A 20,433-nucleotide genomic window follows, 5' to 3' on the forward strand; every position below is an offset into this window, starting at 1 on the left:
CACTGTTGGCTCATATTCAGCTTGTGATCAATGACAATTCCAAGATCCTTCTCACATGTCATATTGCTGAGCCAAGTATCCCCCATGTTATAACTGTGCATTTGGTTTCTTTTTCCTAAGTGTAGAACTTTGCATTTATCCCTGTTGAATATCATTCTGTTGTTTTCAGCCCAATGCTCCATCCTATCAAGGTCCCTTTGAATTTTGTTTCTGTCTTCCACGGTATTAGCTATGCCCCCCAATTTTGTATCATCTGCAAATTTGAGAAGCATGCTCTGTACCTCCTCATCCAAGTCATTAATAAAAATGTTGAAGAGCACTGGGCCCAGGACCGAGCCCTGTGGTACCCCACTCGTTATTCTGCCCAGTTTGAGAAGGAACCATTGATAATCACTCTTTGAGTACGATTCTGGAGCCAACTGTGGATCCACCTAAAAGTTGTTCCATCCAGCCCACATTTAGCTAGCTTGCTAATCAGAATATCATGGGGCACTTTGTCAAAAGCTTTGCTGAAGTCGAGGTATATTATGGCCAGAGCATTCACAGTCTACAAGGGAGGTTACCCAATCAAAAAATGAGATAAGATTAGTTTGTCAGGATTTGTTCTTCATAAATCCATGTTGGCTCCTAGTAATCACTGCATTGTTTTCAAGGTGTTTACAGATTGACTGCTTTATAATCTGCTCCAGAGTTTTTCCAGGGACTGATGTTAGGCTGACTGGTCTGTAGTTCCCGGGTTCCTCCTTTTGCCTTTTTTGAAGATAGGGACAACATTAGCTCTCCTCCAGCCATCCGGCACTTCACCAGTCCCCCATGATTTTGCAAAGATAATAGACAGCGGTTCTGAGAGTTCTTCAGCCAGTTCCTTCAATACTCTAGGATGCAGTTTATTGGGCCCTGCCGATTTGAACTTGTTCAAAGTGATTAGGTATTCCTTGACCGTTTGTCTATCAATCTCAAGCTCCAATCCTGCCCCTTCTGCTTCATGTTTCCCGGGAGGGTCACAGATCCTTTTTTGGGAGAAGACTGAGCCAAAGTAGGAATTGAGGACTTCTGCCTTTTCTTTGTCATCTGTTATCATTTTGCCATCCTCGATGAGTAGCTGTGCCACTGTTTCTTTTCTCTGTCTTTTACTATGTGTAGCTGTGCCACCATTTCTTTTCTCTGTCTTTTACTATGAACATACCTGAAGAAAGCTTTTTTGTTGCTTTTAGCATTCCTCGCTAACTTCAGCTCATTCTCACCTTTAGCCTTCCTGATACCATCCCTACCATTCTGTGATACCTGCCTGTACTCTTCCTTTGTGAAGTCAGAGACTTTATCAAGGAAGAATGCAAAAAGACAATATCTCTAGTTAAAAAGGGAGAAAGACCTCAATGGATGACTGATGAAACTCTTAAAATGGTTAAAGAGAGAAGGAAAGGAAAAGGAGACAGAAACACGGTTAGAATGCTAAATGCAACAATATAGCGACAAGAAGGAGGGGGGCAGGTTAGATCATTTGCATTGTTGACTTCAGTGGGGTTTACTCCCGTGCAATCATGCTTAGGATAAATAAAACTGACCTTGGGGGAGAAGGAGAAGGGAGGAGGGGAGATGAGAGCGAAGGAGGAAGAGAAGGGAGAGGAGAGGGGAAAGTGATTGGAAGGGGAAGGGGTAGGACGGTTGAAGGAAGGGGGAGAGAAGGGGCAAGAGGAAGGGGATAGGAGGGAGGAGGAGGGGGCAGGTTTGATCATTTGCATGCTTTTTGAGTTCAGTGGGATTTTCTCCTGTACCATCATGCATCGAATAGATGAAACTGACTTGGGGGAGGTGAGGGGGAGGAAGGGTAAAAAGAAACATCTCAATGGATGACTGAAGAAACTCTTAAAATGGTTAAAGAGAGAAGGAAAGCAAAAGCAAAAGGAGATAGAAACACGGTCAGAACCCTAAACGCAACAAGACAGCGACTAGTATGGAGAGTCAAAGAGAACGATTACAATAGCTATCGTATAGAAATAGAAGAGGACAACAAAAAGGGAAGAACAAGAGCCCTATTCCAAAAGATAAGAGAAATGAAAGGGAAATTTAAACCAAGAGTAGGGATGTTGAATAATCAACAGGGGAACACACTGACTGCCCGAGATGAAATAAAAGGAAGATGGAAGCAATATTTATTTATTTATTACATTTATACCCCACCTTTGTTTTCATAGTTGAAACCCAAGGCGGTTTTTACATATGGTTCCCAGGTGGTCTCCCATCCAAGCACTGACCAGACCTGACCCTGCTTAGCTTCAGCAGGGAGCTGGCCTTATGCCTGAAGAACTCTATAAAAGAGATGCCAGGATGACAGATTCATTAATGAAGGAACTGTATGATGAAGAACCAGAAATTTTAGAGGTGAAAGCTGCTCTTAAAATACTTGGAAGAAACAAATCACCAGGAAGAGATGGCATACCAAAAGAGTTGCTACAAGCACCTGAGACTGACTCTGTCCAACGTTTGACAAAAATTTGTCAAGACATATGGAAAACTAAACCATGGCCCACAGACTGGAAGTGTTCAATATACATCCCAATTCCAAAGAAAGGGGATCCCAGGGAATGCAGTAATTATCAAACTATTGCCTTAATATCCCATACAAGTAAAGTAATGCTCAAGATTCTACAACAAAGGCTCTTACCATATATGGAATGAGAAATGCCAGATGTGCAAGCTGGATTTAGAAAGGGAAGAGGTACCAGAGATCATATCACAAACATGGATAATGGAACGGACCAAGGAATTTCAGAAGGAAATCATCCTATGCTTTATAGATTACAGCAAAGCCTTTGACTGTGTAGATCATGAAAAACTATGGAATGTTTTAAAAGAAATGGGGTTGCCGCAGCATCTGATTGTCCTGATGCGCAACCTATACTCTGGACAAGAGGCTACTGTAAGGACAGAATATGGAGAAACCAATTCGTTCCCTATCAGAACAGGTGTGAGACGGGTGTATTTTATCACCCTATTTGTTTAATCTATACACAGAACATATCATACGGAAGTGGGATTGGACCAAGATGAAGGAGGTGTGAAAACTGTAAGGAGAAATATCAATAATTTAAGATACGCAGATGATACCATACTACTAGCAGAAACCAGTAATGACTTGAAACGAATGCTGATGAAAGTTAAAGAGGAAAGCACAAAAGCAGGACTACAGCTGAATGTCAAAAAGACTAAAGTAATAACAACCGAAGATTTATGTAACTTTAAAGTTGACAATGAGGACATTGAACTTGTCAAGGATTATCAATATCTTGGCACAGTCATTAGCCAAACTGGAGACAATAGTCAAGAAATCAGAAAAAGGCTAGGACTGGGAGGGCAGCTATGAGAGAACTAGAAAAGGTCCTCATATGCAAAGATGTCTCACTTTACACTAAAGTCAGGATCATTCAGCCCATGGTATTCCTGATCTCTATGTATGGATGTGAAATTTAGAGAGTGAAAAAAGCAGATAAGAGAATCAACTCATTTGAAATGTGGTGTTGGAGGAAAGCTTGGTGCATGCTATGGTCTGCGAAAAGACAAATAATTGAGTGTTAGAACAAATTAAACCAGAACGATCACTGGAAGCTAAAATGAGGTTATCATACTTCGGACACATCATGAGAAGACAGGATTCACTAGAAAAGGCAATAATGCTGGGAAAAATAGAAGGGATTAGAAAAAGAGGAAGGCCAAACAAGAGATGGATTGATTCCATAAAGGAAGCCACAGACCTGAACTTAGAAGAACCGAACAGGGTGGTTCATGACAGATGCTCTTGGCGGTCACTTATTAATAGGGTTTCCATAAGTTGTAATTGACTTGAAGGCACATAACAACAACAAAACTGCTTGGCTGGTAAGACAGCTGCAGCTGTTTCTGGTCTGGGATAGCCAGAATAGGTGACCTCAGTGGCTAAGAGTGCTTTTACCAGCTTCCACTGGTAAGACAGCTGCAGCTGTTTCTGGACCAGGATAGCTTGACCTCTGTTGTCAATGCACTGGTAATCTCTAGGCTGGATTACTGTAATGTGCTCTGTGTGGAGCTTCCCTTGGAGTTGGTCGGGAAGCTGCAGCTGGTGCAGAACGGGGCAATGAGATTACTCACTCGGGCAGGGTATTGCCAACATGTCACCCTGCTGCTGAAAGAATTGCACTGGCTCCCCATTAGCTACCAGGCTACGTTCAAGGTTCTGGTTTTGGTGTACAAAGCCCTATACAACTTGGGGCCAGGATACCTGGAAGATCATCTTACCCCTTATATATCCAGTTGATCACTACGCTCTTCATGTGAGGACATCCTGCAGATACCATCTTATCAGGAGGTCCGTTTCACACAACATAAGAAACAGACCTTTAGTGTAGTGGCACCTACTCTTTGGAATTCCCTCCCCTTAAATATTAGACAGGCACCATCTCTGATATCTTTTTGGCGCCTACTGAAAACCTTCCTCTTTTAACAAGCCTTTTAAGTAGAGACCTCATCCCAGTCTGTGTCTGTGTTGGAATTGCTTTTTAAAATGTTTTTAAAGCTTTTTTATAAAAGGTTTTTTAAAGATTTTTGATTTTAATATGTTTTTAGAGATGTTTTGGTTTTAATATATTTTAAAGTCTGTTTTTATGATATTTTAGAGCAGTGGTTCCCAACTTTTATGACCACAGGGCCCCCTTTATAAGCTGAAAAAAAATTGTGACCCCCTCCCCCCAGCGAGGCAGGCTGGCTGCCAGGAAGGAAGGGGGGAAGCAGCCTTTCTGCAGGCTTGCTTCTTTTTGCTTCACAAAAAGCCCTCTCCTCTCATTTAAGTAAGGGCATTGCCAGTAGCGGCAGTGCAAGGAGATGGGAATCAGTGATAGTAATCCCCTCTTCTTCCTGGTAGCTCCACCCTCATCCTCCTTTGGCATCTGCCATGTATTTTATAGGCAGATGCCTGCCCTTAGTGCGCCTGAAAGACGCTCTGGAGCTTCAGAAAAGGCCTCCCCTCTCGTTTGGAGCAAGGGGGAGGTGTCATCTGCAGCGGCAGTGGAAAGCTGACAGTGTAGAGGGAGTGAAGACTTTTTTTAAAAAATTAATAAATAATTCATTTCTTTACTGTTCACGGCCCCCTCTGGATTACTTCGTGGCCTTCCTGGGGGTCCCGGCCCCCACGTTGGGAACCACTGTTTTAGAGTGTTTTTAGTGTTTTTGTTTCCTGCCCTGGGCTTCTACTGGGAGGAAGAGAGGGGATATAAATGGAATAAATACATAATAAATAAAACTTGATCACTGGAAATGGTCCACATCACTTTTACTGACATGATAACTATGTGCGATCAGTAATGCACAACCCATTATTGTGCTGGACTAGATGGGCCTTTGGCTTGATATAGCTGGTCTCTTCTTATGATCCTCCCCCGCCCTCATACACAACCTGTAAATAAACCTTGATTTCTGGAACTCTGTGGAAAAATAAGTATTTTGCAATTTAGTATTGAAATTTATGTTTATTTGCCTCATTACCAAATATATCAATATGGGATGATATTTGCAAATGTTTGCATAGAAGCTGCAAATTTCTTTCTAAGGGGATGGGTCTGGAAATGGGTAAACAGTCTTAAGCTCAAGACAGCAGTACTCTTTCATCAGGAAATCCATTAACCTAATAATAGTGTGCCATCCCCTTCTGGATGAGGTTGCACTCATTAAAAGCAGGTTCACAGTTGGGAGTACGAAGTGCTGAACATTTGTTTTAATGCCCTAAATGGCTTGTGACCATCTGTTTCCATATGAATCTGCCTATCCATTGTGATGAACATGGGTGTGGAACCAAGAACTCCCAGGGTTGAAAGTTTCATTTACCAGTGTTCTGCCACCAACTAAAACACATTTGTTTCCTGAGAAGCTTTCGATTTATCTGATGTGTACATATAATACAGCCATTTTCTGGATATATTGGACAAATTAGTAATACTACATACCAGTATTATACATTTTATGTTCCTATTGATTGATGTGGCATTTGGTTTCTCCTTTAAATACGAATTTTATATTTTTCATGCAGATGATTTCTATAGAAATTTCAGAATATTCATCAGACAGTGAAAATATGGAAAAATGCCAGGTGGAAACTGAAGCTGCTAATTTAGAATTTCCTAAAAAGCTCCATTTCAGTTTTGGAGCAGGGATTGAAACAGATACAGGAAGATCAGCAAGTGACTGGTTGAAATCTGCTCAGATATTTCTGCAGACACCAGAGAAAAAGGGAGACAAGAATTTGAAGACTCCAGAAGATTCTGCAAAGAAAAGAAAATTTTTGAGGTATGTATGTAGTCTTTTACATGTAACATCCTAGCAATGTTTTTTCAACATGGGCAAAATCATATTAAGTAGATATGTTCATGTTAAGATTTTTTTTTAAAGAAGTGTTGGCCAGTAAGTTATGAATCATGAATTAATTTTTTTACAAGTCTTGCAGCAGATGGTGTTATCTCAATATCTATATGCAGTTTTTAAAGGCATACACACAACCAGTCACTGCACTAAATGTTCATCTTTTGATGGCTTTATAACAATGACCACCATCTTCAAATTTCATTCTGAAGTGCTGATTCAAATATTTAGTCCTCTCACAATGCCGTATCTATTTTTTATACTGAGGATAACTTGTTTGAATGCATCCCCGTGTAAAATCTGCAGTCCATTTGAAAGCGTTAAGTTTCATTGACACTGTGTGACACAATTATATTGCATGGAAGTATGGGTGGACTTGTTGTCATTAGGTAAATGTGAAGTAAAATTAACAATCTATTGCATCAATATTTTCATAGCCATGAGTTTTATGTTTGAAGAAATTACCTTGGATAATGATGATAAATTTTATAGCATCTTTTTACTCACATTTTGGTAGTGCTGTTCTTGGCTCTTATATTGCTATTGCGATAGAAAACAAAACTTACATATTGCTAGATAAATAGAATTTAGTGCTTAACTTTTCAGCAGCATGATACCTGACCCACTATAATAAACTTTATCAGAATGTTTCAAAATACCACATAGTAAAACTACATCTTCATCCTGTGAGGTGACCCAAAACTTTGGGGGAAAAGATTGTAAAGGACAAGAAAGCATGAAAAGTATTGTTGCCCGCCACCCCAATCTCAGAGTGTCGTGAAATTCCTAGGGGTCCCTGTGCTTACCCAGGGTTTGGTTTCCTTGGAAAGAAGGTCAGCGGAGACTGTGGTGTGTTTATGAAATATAGTTTATTTACAAACATTGATCTTAAGATGGAGAGGTTCAAAGCATCAGAAGTCCAATAGATCTTTATTTTTCCATCAGACTTACAGGAGGCACACTAAAGCCATGGTGCAGAGAGCCAGCCTCTCTGCCTGCCTCTAGCTCCTAGCCTTTCCTCCGACTCAACTCAAAACACAAGCCTCTCCTTGGCCTCAGGAAGGGGGGGCTCTCCTGAAGAGTTTCCATAACAATAAGATCTCCCTGGCCCAGTTAATGGGCACTTGATAGGAACATTTCTGACCATCAGCAGTTTAAACCTCCAGGTGCAGGGTTCCAAATCAGAGACTGGAAGGGGACTCATAGAAATCATCTCAATCCCAAACCCATAATCGATTTTTAGTTGAATGTTTTTGTGTTAACTCAAGATATCTCATGGTTTTGTAAAGCACCCAATTACTTTTAATCTTAGACTTCATCAAAGTAAAACTATGTTCAAATTCCTACTTGGCTATGAAGCTCACTGGTTGATCTTTGGCCAGTCAGTCCCTCAACTGAACCAACATCAGAGGGTTGTTGTGAGGATAAAATGTGGAGGGTGTGGAGAAGAACCATGTAGGCTTCCTTGAGCTCTTTGGAAGAAAGGTGGGATATAAATATAGTTATTAGTAAATAATTCCCTCTTTTTAATTTCTATTTTTTTATTAATTTGATTTTTCACACATATAAATGAAAATAACTATTATAAACCAAAAACTATAAATAAGTTCTTACATTTATATTTCATTAATCCGGATAAAATATCTCATGAGCTTTCCATATTTACTAATCTGATTTATTTAATCAATTAACTCATTTTGTTTTCCTTCTTTTTTCCCATCAGGATCCATTGGGTTACTGTCATACTATCCATTCACCAAATATGCTATGTTAATAATGCTTTATCTGAGTATAAGCCACTGGTGAAGATGAACTCCCATCTTGCATATTTATATAATTAATAATAAAGTCAAACCAAATTGTAAAAATAATTGCCTCCTTTTCTTGGTCCCCATACCTTCCTTAAGTTATCCATAATTTTTTCCTGTCCTGAAGCGCTATATCCTAGATTATCCGATACCAACTTACTATATTTGTACCTGCTAAATTTGTCTGAAAGTGAGCAATGCTGATCCGTGCCACTAACAACAATTAACTAGTCAAGTCTTATTATTTAAATCCAAATCCTCATTCAAAAAAGATTTAGTAATGCTAGTTGTGTGGTTAAGTTAATCTGTTGACGAACTGTTAAGCCAATTTCCCCAGCTACCACCATCTAAAACCTTTGAATCATGCATGTACAAGACACAGTAATGGCTACCAGCTTGGATGGCTTTAAAAGAAGATTAGATAAATTCATGGAGGACAGGGCTATCAATGGCTACTAGCCGTGATGGCTGTGCTCTGCCACCCTAGTCAGAGGCAGTATGCTTCTGAAAACCAGTTGCCAGAAGCCTCAGGCGGGGAGAGTGTTCTTGCACTCGGGTCCTGCTTGTGGGCTTCCCCCAGGCACCTGGTTGGCCACTGTGAGAACAGGAGGCTGGACTAGATGGGCCACTGGCCTGATCCAGCAGGCTCTTCTTATGTTCTTATGTATATTCCTACTTCTTGGCATCTTCTCCAGCATAGCAGTGATAATCCAGATTCATGCTGTTAAACACCACTGATATATAAGTTTTAACAAAAGCTCTCTGTGTTTAGCTGCAATTATCTGGAAAAGTGGTTTTTGCCATTTTGTCACTCAGTCTGCTCTATCTGCTGACCTGTTACTCGTTCCCACCACATTTTAACATTTTGGGTATCCCCATTGACACTATCTGCTAGAGTTTTGTAAGTATTTGATACCAATCCTTTGTAGTCCTCTGAATAACTCATCATCATTTTTCAAATCTAGAAGATCTACGAGTCACATTTTCTTTATTTATTGGATTATTCAGAAAATCCCTAACTTGTATCCATAACAACCATGGGAGTGGAAGTTCCTGTAACTGTTGTTTCAGCCTATCTTCATATATTGGATTTCCACATATAAAAATCTCCTAGATAAAATAATCCCTTTGCACACCATCTTGTGATGTTGTAGGTTTGATTTTTGTTGAAAAACAATTTGGTGGAATAACAAGGGAATCACGGGAAACATTGCAGGAGTTAAAATTGTCACCTTCTTTATCCATGCCCTGAACATCGTCTCTGTGTATCTATTGATCAATTTTTTACAAAGAGCGGAATTTATTTTTTAGAAAAGGAAACACATTTAAAGGGATCCGCTCCCACTTCCTCTTTCTCACAATTTTCATGAATGCTCATCTTTTGCTTCCTGCTCCGGTCAGTTCATGTTTGAGTCTCTTTGCACTATATCTCTCAGTACTGTAACTCAGTGGCAAAATACCTGCATTGCATACAAAGAGCCCAGGTTCGATCCCTGGCATCTCCAGGTAGGGGTGAGAAAAGCTTCTACTTGAAACCCAGGAGAGCCACTGGCAGTCGTTGTACAGTATTGCACTAAATGGAGCAATGGTCTGACTCTATATAAGGCCACCTCCTATGCTTATGAGAGAGCAAAGAAAGATATGCCTTTGCAAGCCCTCTGAGAAGAAATTAAGAGGCAGATAATTTTGTTTAAAGTAGCTCTTTGCTCTGTCTTTTCCTGAATGTTAGAAACTTTATTGTGCTTTACACAGTATCATTGTGGCTCTGTGTAGATACATTTTTATTTTTTCTTTGATATATTTATATAACATTCTAAGCAGTTTACAAAATAACAAATACAGTGTATATATAACAATGAAATAAAACTGTAGTTAGGTGATTAAGTGCATCTGGTATGTTCCTACTCTCTTCCTAAATGACATCAAGTTCAAAACATCTCGTAACACCTCTTAAAGTTCACCTTCTTGAAACTTTTAAGCTTCAAACAAATTGTTCATGTTCCAACTTTACTTGACCAAGCATCTATGGTATAAATTACTCTGAAATATGAATATGTTGAATGTGAAAATTAGTATCTCATCTAATTGGTGAGTTGCATTCAGTTTTGTTTTTCAATATGAAATTAAATATGTGCAAATAGATAACATAGTTTAAGCACTTCAGCTATTTACCATACTTTTAATCTGTCCCTATGCCCATTTTCTGGGTCCATCTTTATCCCTCGCTGGTTTGTTCCATTTTTATCCTATCTGTATTTGCTATTTCAATCTCCTTGGTTCCATTCTCACCTTTATTGCTGATGGAATGGGGGAAGTGTGTCCACCGCATGCATTGACAAGCGGACACACACTCACTTTAGAAGAGCCAGACTTCCTCTTCTGGAAGTGGTATATTGAAAAATGGCATGCTTCTTATGAGAACAGCCCTGCTTGATCAGAAATCTCCGACACACGCCCAGGCTCCTGCAGACTCACCTGACACCCTCCTTACACTGACCAGGTATCCAGCATTTCATCCAGGATTCTGTTCCCATGGGATGCCCACAAGCAGGACATGAGTACAATAGCACTCTCTTCTCTTATGTGAAAGAATTAGCAGACTGAGCTCACGCTGCTCTGGCTGTCATTGCTGCTGTGCCTGTCTTGTTTCTTATATTGCTATTGTGATTATAATTTAATTTTGGGTAATTTTATATTTTTGATAGAAAAGTTAAGAAGAATGTCAGGTTTTGAATGCAGCACTGAATATTAAGTTACAGTAGGTTATACATCTGAGCCTGCGTGTTTTCTTTGCATTTTTAGCTGCATTGCTGCAATTAACTTTAAGAGACTACTTCTGTCACTGTACACAAAAGAAAGAGGGCTAAGTAACAGAGAGGCAAAGGCATTTATGTAGTGTTTGCAAAGCATCTTCTTAAGTCTCTCAAAATGTCTTTTGTCTGGCAAATAATTGGTTAAGAGGTTCCAAGTGATTATAAAATACTCTGGACTTGGGCTTTTTATGATTACCAAAGGACAAATTAATCATTTACTTTTATTGGCTTTTCAATTCTTGTGACTTTAGCTGTTTTCTTGAAGCACAGTTGCTAAAATTATATCAGCTTTTAAAAATTAAAGCATTAATGTTGCAAATAGGTTACTGAGTAGCTTGGTTTGGCTGGAACTATAGATATGTTTTTATATTGTATATCACTTTGAGGTTTTTAAATGTTAAGCAGTTTAGAAATGCAAATAAATAAATAGCACTGGGCCCTAGGAGAAGAAGCCCTGTTACAACCTCCATTCTATTTTCACAACAGATTTAACTTCACAAATAGAGAAGATTCTAAGTGAGGTCTCGCCTGAATAGTAGAGGGTAATTATATATTCAACAATATACCTGACATAGTGGTCCAAAGGCAACTTCTTTGTTTTTAACATACACTTTTGTTTTAATCTGAATTGTAGATCAGTTGCTACAATATGACCTTAACTTTATTTGCTTTGCCTGCTGTTCCCCTGAAAATACTAAACAATTTTCATACCACTGAAAGTGCACACTTGACCCAGCTTATGAAATGAATCATGAGGTCAAGTATGTGTGAGAAGTATTTTGGGACGCATTCCTTGCCAGTGGTCACACATCTTCCAGTAATCTGCTGTAGGCCAATGGTCAAAAGTACACTCAACTGAGAGTTGTGGCTGAAATTACACTCTTCAGTAGGAGAGCTGCTTTGATCCAAGGAGTGCTCTTATACCCCTTTCAAAATTGCTCTGCTTTTTATTTCAGAAACTGAAAAACTATATGTAGACAACTTATACCAAATGTAGGCTGTGTAATACAATCATATCATTTACAAATCTACACAAGTCTTAATTTACAGTGTCAGTCTGGCTCTAAGAAGTACAGAAAACATGTATTACATCTGCTTTGTAGTATTTTGGAGCAAAAAGTCATTATTGGTATAACTGAATAATTCTTTGTTCTCTGTAGGGGAGGGCTAGCAGAGCGACTGAATAAGCTGCAGAACCGAGAGAGGGCTGCCATTAGCTTTTGGAGGCATCAGTGTATTTCTGATAATCAAATACCTTCAGGTAAGAAACTGTGACAGGGTAAATCATAGAAATGTGGCATTTGATTACTATGGAAACTACTTGGGGCAGAGTGTACTACTTTTGGTTTATGTTTTTTTTTTTTGAATGAAGACCCATGCTTTTATTAGTGCTGAGCAATTGGACAGTCTGATAATGTGTCTTAATATGGTTACAGTTCTAAAAGATATTCTGATTGATTTTTTGAACTGTCCTCTGTGGACCACTACCAGACTGTACACTTGCACTTGTTAATACTACTCAGGTTCTTCAATGCAAACCAAGAAGAATTTTGCAACACCAGTAGAGTGCAGTGATTGCAGTCACGTTATAGAAACTTCTTTCACATTCTCATAGTGCTCTCCTTAAACCAAAAGCATCTCCATGTGACTATGATACTATTAAAGGATCAGTTCATTAGTGCTAAAAGTCATTTATCACTAATGAGACACAAAACAATCACATTGTCTAAGACTGGGGATATACAACCTGTATTGTGGCTATATCAGAAAAATGTGAGATGCCTTGGGACTATGAGCAATTAGTGACAGGATTTAACTGCAGAGCTTGGAAAAGTTACTTTTTAAAACTACAACTCCCATCAGCCCCAGCCAGCATGGCCACTGGATTGGGCTGATGGGAGCTGTAGTTCAAAAAAGTAACTTTTCCAAGCTCTGAATATGCTTATACCTCTCATTTAGTGTGGTGTGTTAAAAACCAGGAAAAAGAATAAAAATAGTGACAACACAGGATGTAGTGTGGACTGCTCCAGCTCATCATGCAATTTCCATTCTGTTGTTGGTAATGAATTATGTAATTAAAGTGCAAACAAATATTTAAGAAGCGAGTCCTTAACTTAAATAAAAAAGAAGATATGTTTACCTGGCAGTAGACATTCCATCAGGGTGTAGTTTAGAATGGATGCATTGCCACCATTGGCAAAAAGCCAGGCTCCTCTCTCCATCAAGTGTTACCTGGCAGCCTTTACATCTGACTGCAGCAGAGGCAGGAAGAGACAGGGCTGCACTGTTGACACAGCCAAGAGACCAGCAACTTTTGGTGCCTTATCTCCTTAAGCTTTTCCATCCCTGTTGTTCTGTAGAAGAACTTGTAACTAAGATAACTTATATCTGGATTTATTTATTTCCTCCTTCCTGCTAATCCATTTTCCTTTGTAGTTTGTAAGCCTAAAATCATGGATTTTGTTTGTGTATAGTGATTTGTAAGCCGCTCTGGCAGCCATTTGATTCTTCAACCATGGTAGCTGTTGCAGTAAAACATTTTTCTAAACGTTTTACTTTAAGTTTCATTGCTTGTGCATGCATTTAGCTTCTTTTGGCTGTGGGGTTTAAAAGAAAGCCATATTAGATAGCTGTCTAACCTCTATCCACAGTGGCTGATAAGGCCAATGGAATGTAAAAAAAATTAGTATCCTGCTGTAATGCATTAAAGCAATTTTTTATAAAATTATCTTTACTGGAAATCTAGCTGTAATTTGTTTGCTGTTTTGCTGCCATTTGAGATGTTATTTGTTTTGTTTTCCCTTGTAATATTTCTTAAAATGCTTGCAGGATAGTTTTTGACATCTGCACTTCTCTTGCTTCTGTGTGGTTGCTCAAGGCAAACATCCCAGAGACAGATGAGCTCAGAGATCAATGAGATGGGATTGGACCATCTTAACTTTTGGAGTCTTGTTAAATCCCTTTAGAAACTTTATAGCATACAATCCATACTGTCATAATGTCACTGATGAAAGAGAAGAGACTAACTTCCCGATGAAGGTAAATCCTAGGTTTTGGCTTTATTTGGTGTTTTGAGAAAAACATTTCCAGGATGGGTTACCCGGTATGGGCCCTATATATTTTCCCCTGCAGGGCAAATAGAAGCTGTTCGTGAGGGGGAGGGGGTCATTGGGAAAATGGCATGGGGAAAGAGTGTTAACCCTACTTTCACCAGTGCTACACTTTCAGCTGTATTTGGGGGCTGGTGCAGCTCTATTAAACTTAAAAAAAAAATTGCAGGAGAACCAGTGTTAGATCTCTGGATGTCATGTGTATTTGTAATTTTCTGTTTCTCCTCTTCTGTATGCAGCTCAATATCTCTTGCAATAAGTAAGATCCAAAAACGAATTCAACACCATCTGAAAGAGCACACTTCAAGTTTCAAATTCATAACACTTTGAACATGGATGGAATAAATTGCATCTAAATTCAAAGCATTATATACATTTGAAGTGTTCCTGGGTAGCACCTGAGTGACAGCCCATATAGATAGGGGTGTAAAGTTCCTAAAACATCAGGAGTTGAGTTTATTAACTAATGTGCCACAGAGTGAAAATGGCACTTGAGGGTGGTTATCTCTTCCAGTTAGGTTCCAGTACATGAATACAAGAGACTGGGTTCTGGCAAAACAGAACAGTTAGCACAGGCTTATGAGTATTGCACCTTCACGTTGCTGAGAGGAAGGAGCTTGAATTACTTCTTCTTGAATAATTTAAGATGGATGGGTATACTTGTTGGTCCTCTAGTTCACTCACAATAATTGTCAGTATTAATACTCATTAGTTTTTAGTATTGGTATTGGAATTAATTGGGTCAGAGCACAGCCACCTGCACCTGTTGTGTCCTATTGCAAAGACGCAGGCTTTCAGAGAGGAGCTTACACCCACTTTGCTCCTCTCTGGTCTTTTTAGCTCGTAGCATGGTAGCATGGTAGCTAAGCCAAGGTTAGCTTATGGTCAAGCTCTCACCTCCTTAACCGCAAGCTGTCATCATCATCATCATGAACTGCCTTCAAGTCGATCCCGACTTATGGCTACCCTATGAATAGGGTTTTCATGGTAAGTGATATTCAGAGGGGGTTTCCCATTGCCTCCCTCTGAGGCTAGTCCTCCCCAGCTGGCTAGGGCCTGCTCAGCTTGCCACAGCTGCACAAGCCAGCCCCTTCCTTGCCCCCCAGCTGGCAGTTGCAGACAACTGGGCTCCTTGGGACTGTGCAGCTTACTCACGGCTGCACAGGTGGCAGGGCACATAACCCCTGAGCCACTCACTGTGGGGTGATCTTTAGCTGACCCTTTACACCCAGGAGACATGAGCGGGGATTTGAACTCTCAGACTCTGGATTCCCAGCCAGGCTTTCCTCCCCACTGTGCTATACCAGTTGTAGTCAAGAACAAACCATGCAGCTGTGGAATAATTACAGTGTGTCTATAATCCCATTATGAGTTGATTAGCAAAATGTCTCAATGGTGGCTACTGGATATATTTCAGACTTTGGGTGGAAAAATATCCATACTATTAATAAATACTTAACACCCATTTTAGCATTTTTTTCTTGTATATCTCAGTATGTGAGTGTAATACCAAATGAATGTGATGTACATATGAATTTTCCTGGATCATTTCAAGACAACCTATTCATTATAATAATAATAATAATAATAATAAATTTAATTTCTGTGTCGCCTATCTGGCCAGAGGCCACTCTAGGCGACGTACAAAACAGTTAAAACACAATAAGATAAAATACAATAATACAATATAAAAACAATACAGCAGCAATATTAAAACAGGGTAGGAGGCATTTCAATCTTAGCAATTAACCCTCCCCGGAAATCCCAAAGGCCTGTTGAAAGAGCCAGGTCTTTAAGGCTTTACGGAATGCATTTAGGGAAGAGGCGTGCCGAAGATCTTGTGGGAGGGAGTTCCAGAGGGTGGGGGCCGCCACTGAGAATGCCCTCTCTCTTGTACCCGCCAATCTAGCTGTTTTTGTCGGTGGGATTGAGCATTCATCCTCATTTGTTTACACAGAGTTTCCAGGGAGGTTAAATGACATCAACCATGTGTTGAGCATTCATTTTGATTTGCTTACAGGGAGGTTAGATAATGTTATCAAGCAAATATTATTCTACACTTCCCAAGATGGGTAGGTAGCACAAGAACTCCAGATCAACTTTAATTGTGCAACCTGGATTTGTTGATACGTGACTGAATCCCACCGAAACACCGTAGAAGCTAAGTCAGGCAGTTGATCCATCTAGCTCAGTATTGTTGATACTAACTGGCTGAGGCTCTCCAGGATTTCAGACAGGAGTCTTTCTTAGCCCTGCCTGGAGATACCAGAGATTAAACTAAGTTCCATTACATGCAAACCAGGTGCTCTGTCCTGACCTATGGCCCTTCAAGTAAAGTAATGCTCAGCTCCTGTGGGAGACCATGCACCCTTCTTTTAGTTCATTCACCTTGTGTAGGGATCTAAACATCATCTTTCTTACCCTCCCTGTTGTCCTTCAGTTGTAGAAGAATCATAGTTTTCCAGTGCTTAAACCACAGTTTGCTATTTCTGGATAAAATACGGTTCTCCCTCCTCAGTGCCCATTAATGTTTACATTGTTGTGTTTGTGTGTTGTCTCAAATGAAATTAATTCCTGTATCATCGCCATCTAGCTATACCCAGGGTGGGAAACCTATGGCACATAGGCCTTATTTGGTTTGCAAGGCAGTTTTCCTCAAACTACACCCACTTGTCTCACACCTGACCTCAGGTGTAGGGCAGGTAGAGATGTGGCTGGATTGCCCATGTGACTGATTTCCCTTGGGAAACTCGCTCATATAGCTTATCCCTGCAGAAGGCAGGCTTGAAGTCACTGCCCATCAGCCTCAAGGTTGTTGGATGAGCTGTGTGACTGAGTTCCTTGTGATTGAGTTGAACTCAATCAAGCAGCTGAGGGCTACAGAAACCAGCTTTTCTAGCCCGATGCTTGCAGTTTGGGAAGCGCTGAGGAAAGGACTTTGATAGGTGAGTGGGACAATCCACCTGTCAATCTCCCGATGTTACGATGTCAAGTAACTGTCAAAAGTTGGACTACATGGGTGGAGACAGATGATGATCTGGCCTGCCCGGGCAAAAAGGTTCCCCACCCCTGAGCTACATTTTCTTTCCCATTCTCCCATTAATCCCTAACATTTGAGATTTATGTTCAAAAGGCTTTCAAAAACAATTTCTGCAGAGTGGGTGCTTCTCGTAGAACCAAACTCTTGAGGGTGGTGGTATAGATGTTAAGTGAAAATATGTGGAAGAAAGTCTTCAGTTATTAAAACAAATGAGTAACTGGAGGGAGGGGGGAGAAAGGGGGAATTTAACCCTTTCCTCTAGTACTTTTCTCTCTGTAAGTTACAGCTGGGATCATAGAATCATAGAATAGTAGAGTTGGAAGGGGCCTATAAGGCCATCAAGCCCAACCCCCTGCTCAATGCAGGAATCCAAATCAAAGCATTCCCAACAGATGGCTGTCCAGCTGCCTCTTGAATGCCTCCAGTGTCAGAGAGCCCACTACCTCTCTAGGTAATTGATCCCATTGTCATATGGCTCTAATAGTTAGGATGTTTTTCCTGATGTCCAGTCGAAATCTGGCTTCCTGCAACTTGAGCCCATTATTCCGTGTCCTGCACTCTGGGACGATCGAGAAGAGACCCCAGCTCTCCTCTATGTGACAACCTTTCATGTACTTGAAGAGTGCTATCATATGTCCCCTCAGTCTTCTCTTCTCCAGGCTAAACATGCCCAGTTCTTTCAGTCTCTCCTCATAGGGCTTTGTTTCCAGTCCCCTGATCATCTTTGACGCCCTGCTCTGAACCTGTTCCAGTTTGTCTGCATCCTTCTTGAAGTGTGGAGACCAGAACTGGACGCAGTATTCAAGATGAAGCCTAACCAGTGCTGAATAGAGGGGAACTAATACTTCACGTGATTTGAAAACTATACTTCTGTTCATGCAGCCTAATACAGCATTTGCCTTTTTTGCAGCCACATCACACTGTTGGCTCATATTCAGCTTGTGATCAACGACAATTCCAAGATCCTTCTCACATGTCATATTGCTGAGCCAAGTATCCCCCATGTTATAACTGTGCATTTGGTTTCTTTTTCCTAAGTGTAGAACTTTGCATTTATCCCTGTTGAATATCATTCTGTTGTTTTCAGCCCAATGCTCCATCCTATCAAGGTCCCTTTGAATTTTCTTTCTGTCTTCCACGGTATTAGCTATGCCCCCCAATTTTGTATCATCTGCAAATTTGAGAAGCATGCTCTGTACCTCCTCATCCAAGTCATTAATAAAAATGTTGAAGAGCACTGGGCCCAGGACCGAGCCCTGTGGTACCCCACTCGTTATTCTGCCCAGTTTGAGAAGGAACCATTGATAATCACTCTTTGAGTACGATTCTGGAGCCAACTGTGGATCCACCCGATAGTTGTTCCATCCAGCCCATATTTAGCTAGCTTGCTAATCAGAGTATCATGGGGCACTTTGTCAAAAGCTTTGCTGAAGTCGAGGTATATTATGGCCAGAGCATTCACAGTCTACAAGGGAGGTTACCCAATCAAAAAATGAGATAAGATTAGTTTGTCAGGATTTGTTCTTCATAAATCCATGTTGGCTCCTAGTAATCACTGCATTGTTTTCAAGGTGCTTACAGATTGACTGCTTTATAATCTGCTCCAGAGTTTTTCCAGGGATTGATGTTAGGCTGACTGGCTGTAGTTCCCGGGTTCCTCCTTTTTGCCTTTTTTGAAGATAGGGACAACATTAGCTCTCCTCCAGTCATCCGGCACTTCACCAGTCCCCCATGATTTTGCAAAGATAATAGACAGCGGTTCTGAGAGTTCTTCAGCCAGTTCCTTCAATACTCTAGGATGCAGTTTATTGGGCCCTGCCGATTTGAACTTGTTCAAAGTGATTAGGTATTTCTTGACCGTTTGTCTATCAATCTCAAGCTCCAATCCTGCCCCTTCTGCTTCATGTTTCCCGGGAGGGTCACAGATCCTTTTTTGGGAGAAGACTGAGCCAAAGTAGGAATTGAGGACTTCTGCCTTTTCTTTGTCATCTGTTAGCAGTTTGCCATCCTCTTTGAGTAGCTGTGCCACCGTTTCTTTGTCTTTTACTATGGACATACCTGAAGAAAGCTTTTTTGTTGCTTTTAGCATTCCTCGCTAATCTCAGCTCATTCTCAGCTTTAGTCTTCCTGACACCATCCCTGCAATTCCGTGATACCTGCCTGTACTCTTCCTTTGTGACCTAGCCTTCTTTCCGCTTCCTGTATGTGTCCTTTTTTGTTTTCAGGTCATCTCTAAGCTTTTTGTGAAGCCACATTGGCTTCTTCTGTTGTTTCCCCCCTTTTTTCCTTGTTGGAATTGCTTGCCATTGCACTTTTAGAATTTCCTTTTTTAGAAACTCTCACCCGTCTTGGACTCCTTTTCTCATTAGGGTGGCTTGCCATGGAACTGTACTTACAATTGCTCTGAGTTTATTAAAATCAGCTTTCCTGAAGTCCACGGTGCACGTATGGCTACTCTCAGCTTTTGCTTCTGTTAAAATCAAGAATTCAAGTATGATGTGGTCACTTTCCCCCAGAATTCCCGTAACTCCCACTTCATCCACCAAATCATCTCTATTGGTTAGAATCAAGTCCAGGATAGCTGATCCTCTGGTTGCTTCCTCTACTTTCTGTAGGAGAAAGTTATCTCCAACACAAGCCAGAAATTTCTTGGAGGGGCAGTGTTTGGCAGAATTTGTCTCCCGACAGATATCAGAAAATCCCCCATTACTACTACATCATTCCTCCTCAAAACATTGGCAATTTGCATTTCAAAAGTTATATTCTCGTCTTCTCCTTCATTGGATGGTCGGTAATCGACGCCAAGCACCACATTCCTTTTATTACTTGCCCCATTAATTTTAATCCTGATACTCTCAGTGGAACTACCAAGCTCATCTTCCTGTGTTTCTGTGCAGGGATATATATTTTTAACATATATTGCGACTCCACCTCTCTTTTTATGTCTTCTGTTCTTTTTGAACAAGTTATATCCTTCAATTGCTGTATTCCAGTCATGCAAATAGAAGATTGCTAAACAAAACAACAAAACAACAACAAAAAAGTTCTATGTATTATACGTATTCCAGTCATGGGAGTCATCCCACCAAGTTTCAGTTATACCTATCAAGTCGTAATTGTCCTCCTGTATTAAGACTTCAAGTTCGTCCTGCTCTTTTCCTATGCTCTGTGCATTAGTATACAGGCATCGAAGACCATGTGATTTATGGCTTGGCTTCCTTACTACATTTTTCTGTCACTGGTCCCTATTACAGCCGATCTCTCTGTTCCCGTTACTG

At 40.4% G+C, this 20,433-nt stretch overlaps 1 protein-coding gene across 3 annotated transcripts in view; it reads left to right on the forward strand.

The window, feature by feature from the left end:
• Window positions 1-20,433, forward strand: part of SPIDR (scaffold protein involved in DNA repair) — a 313,219-nt gene that overhangs the window by 102,541 nt on the left and 190,245 nt on the right. For all 3 annotated transcript variants that reach the window (XM_061598352.1, XM_061598345.1, XM_061598361.1), the window contains exons 6-7: window positions 6,056-6,312; window positions 12,166-12,266. In XM_061598352.1, the coding sequence (XP_061454336.1) occupies window positions 6,056-6,312; window positions 12,166-12,266 (358 nt within the window). The remainder of the gene's footprint in view (window positions 1-6,055; window positions 6,313-12,165; window positions 12,267-20,433) is intronic.

This window comes from Rhineura floridana, chromosome 1 (genome assembly GCF_030035675.1).
Source record: "Rhineura floridana isolate rRhiFlo1 chromosome 1, rRhiFlo1.hap2, whole genome shotgun sequence".
Taxonomy (NCBI): domain Eukaryota; kingdom Metazoa; phylum Chordata; class Lepidosauria; order Squamata; family Rhineuridae; genus Rhineura; species Rhineura floridana.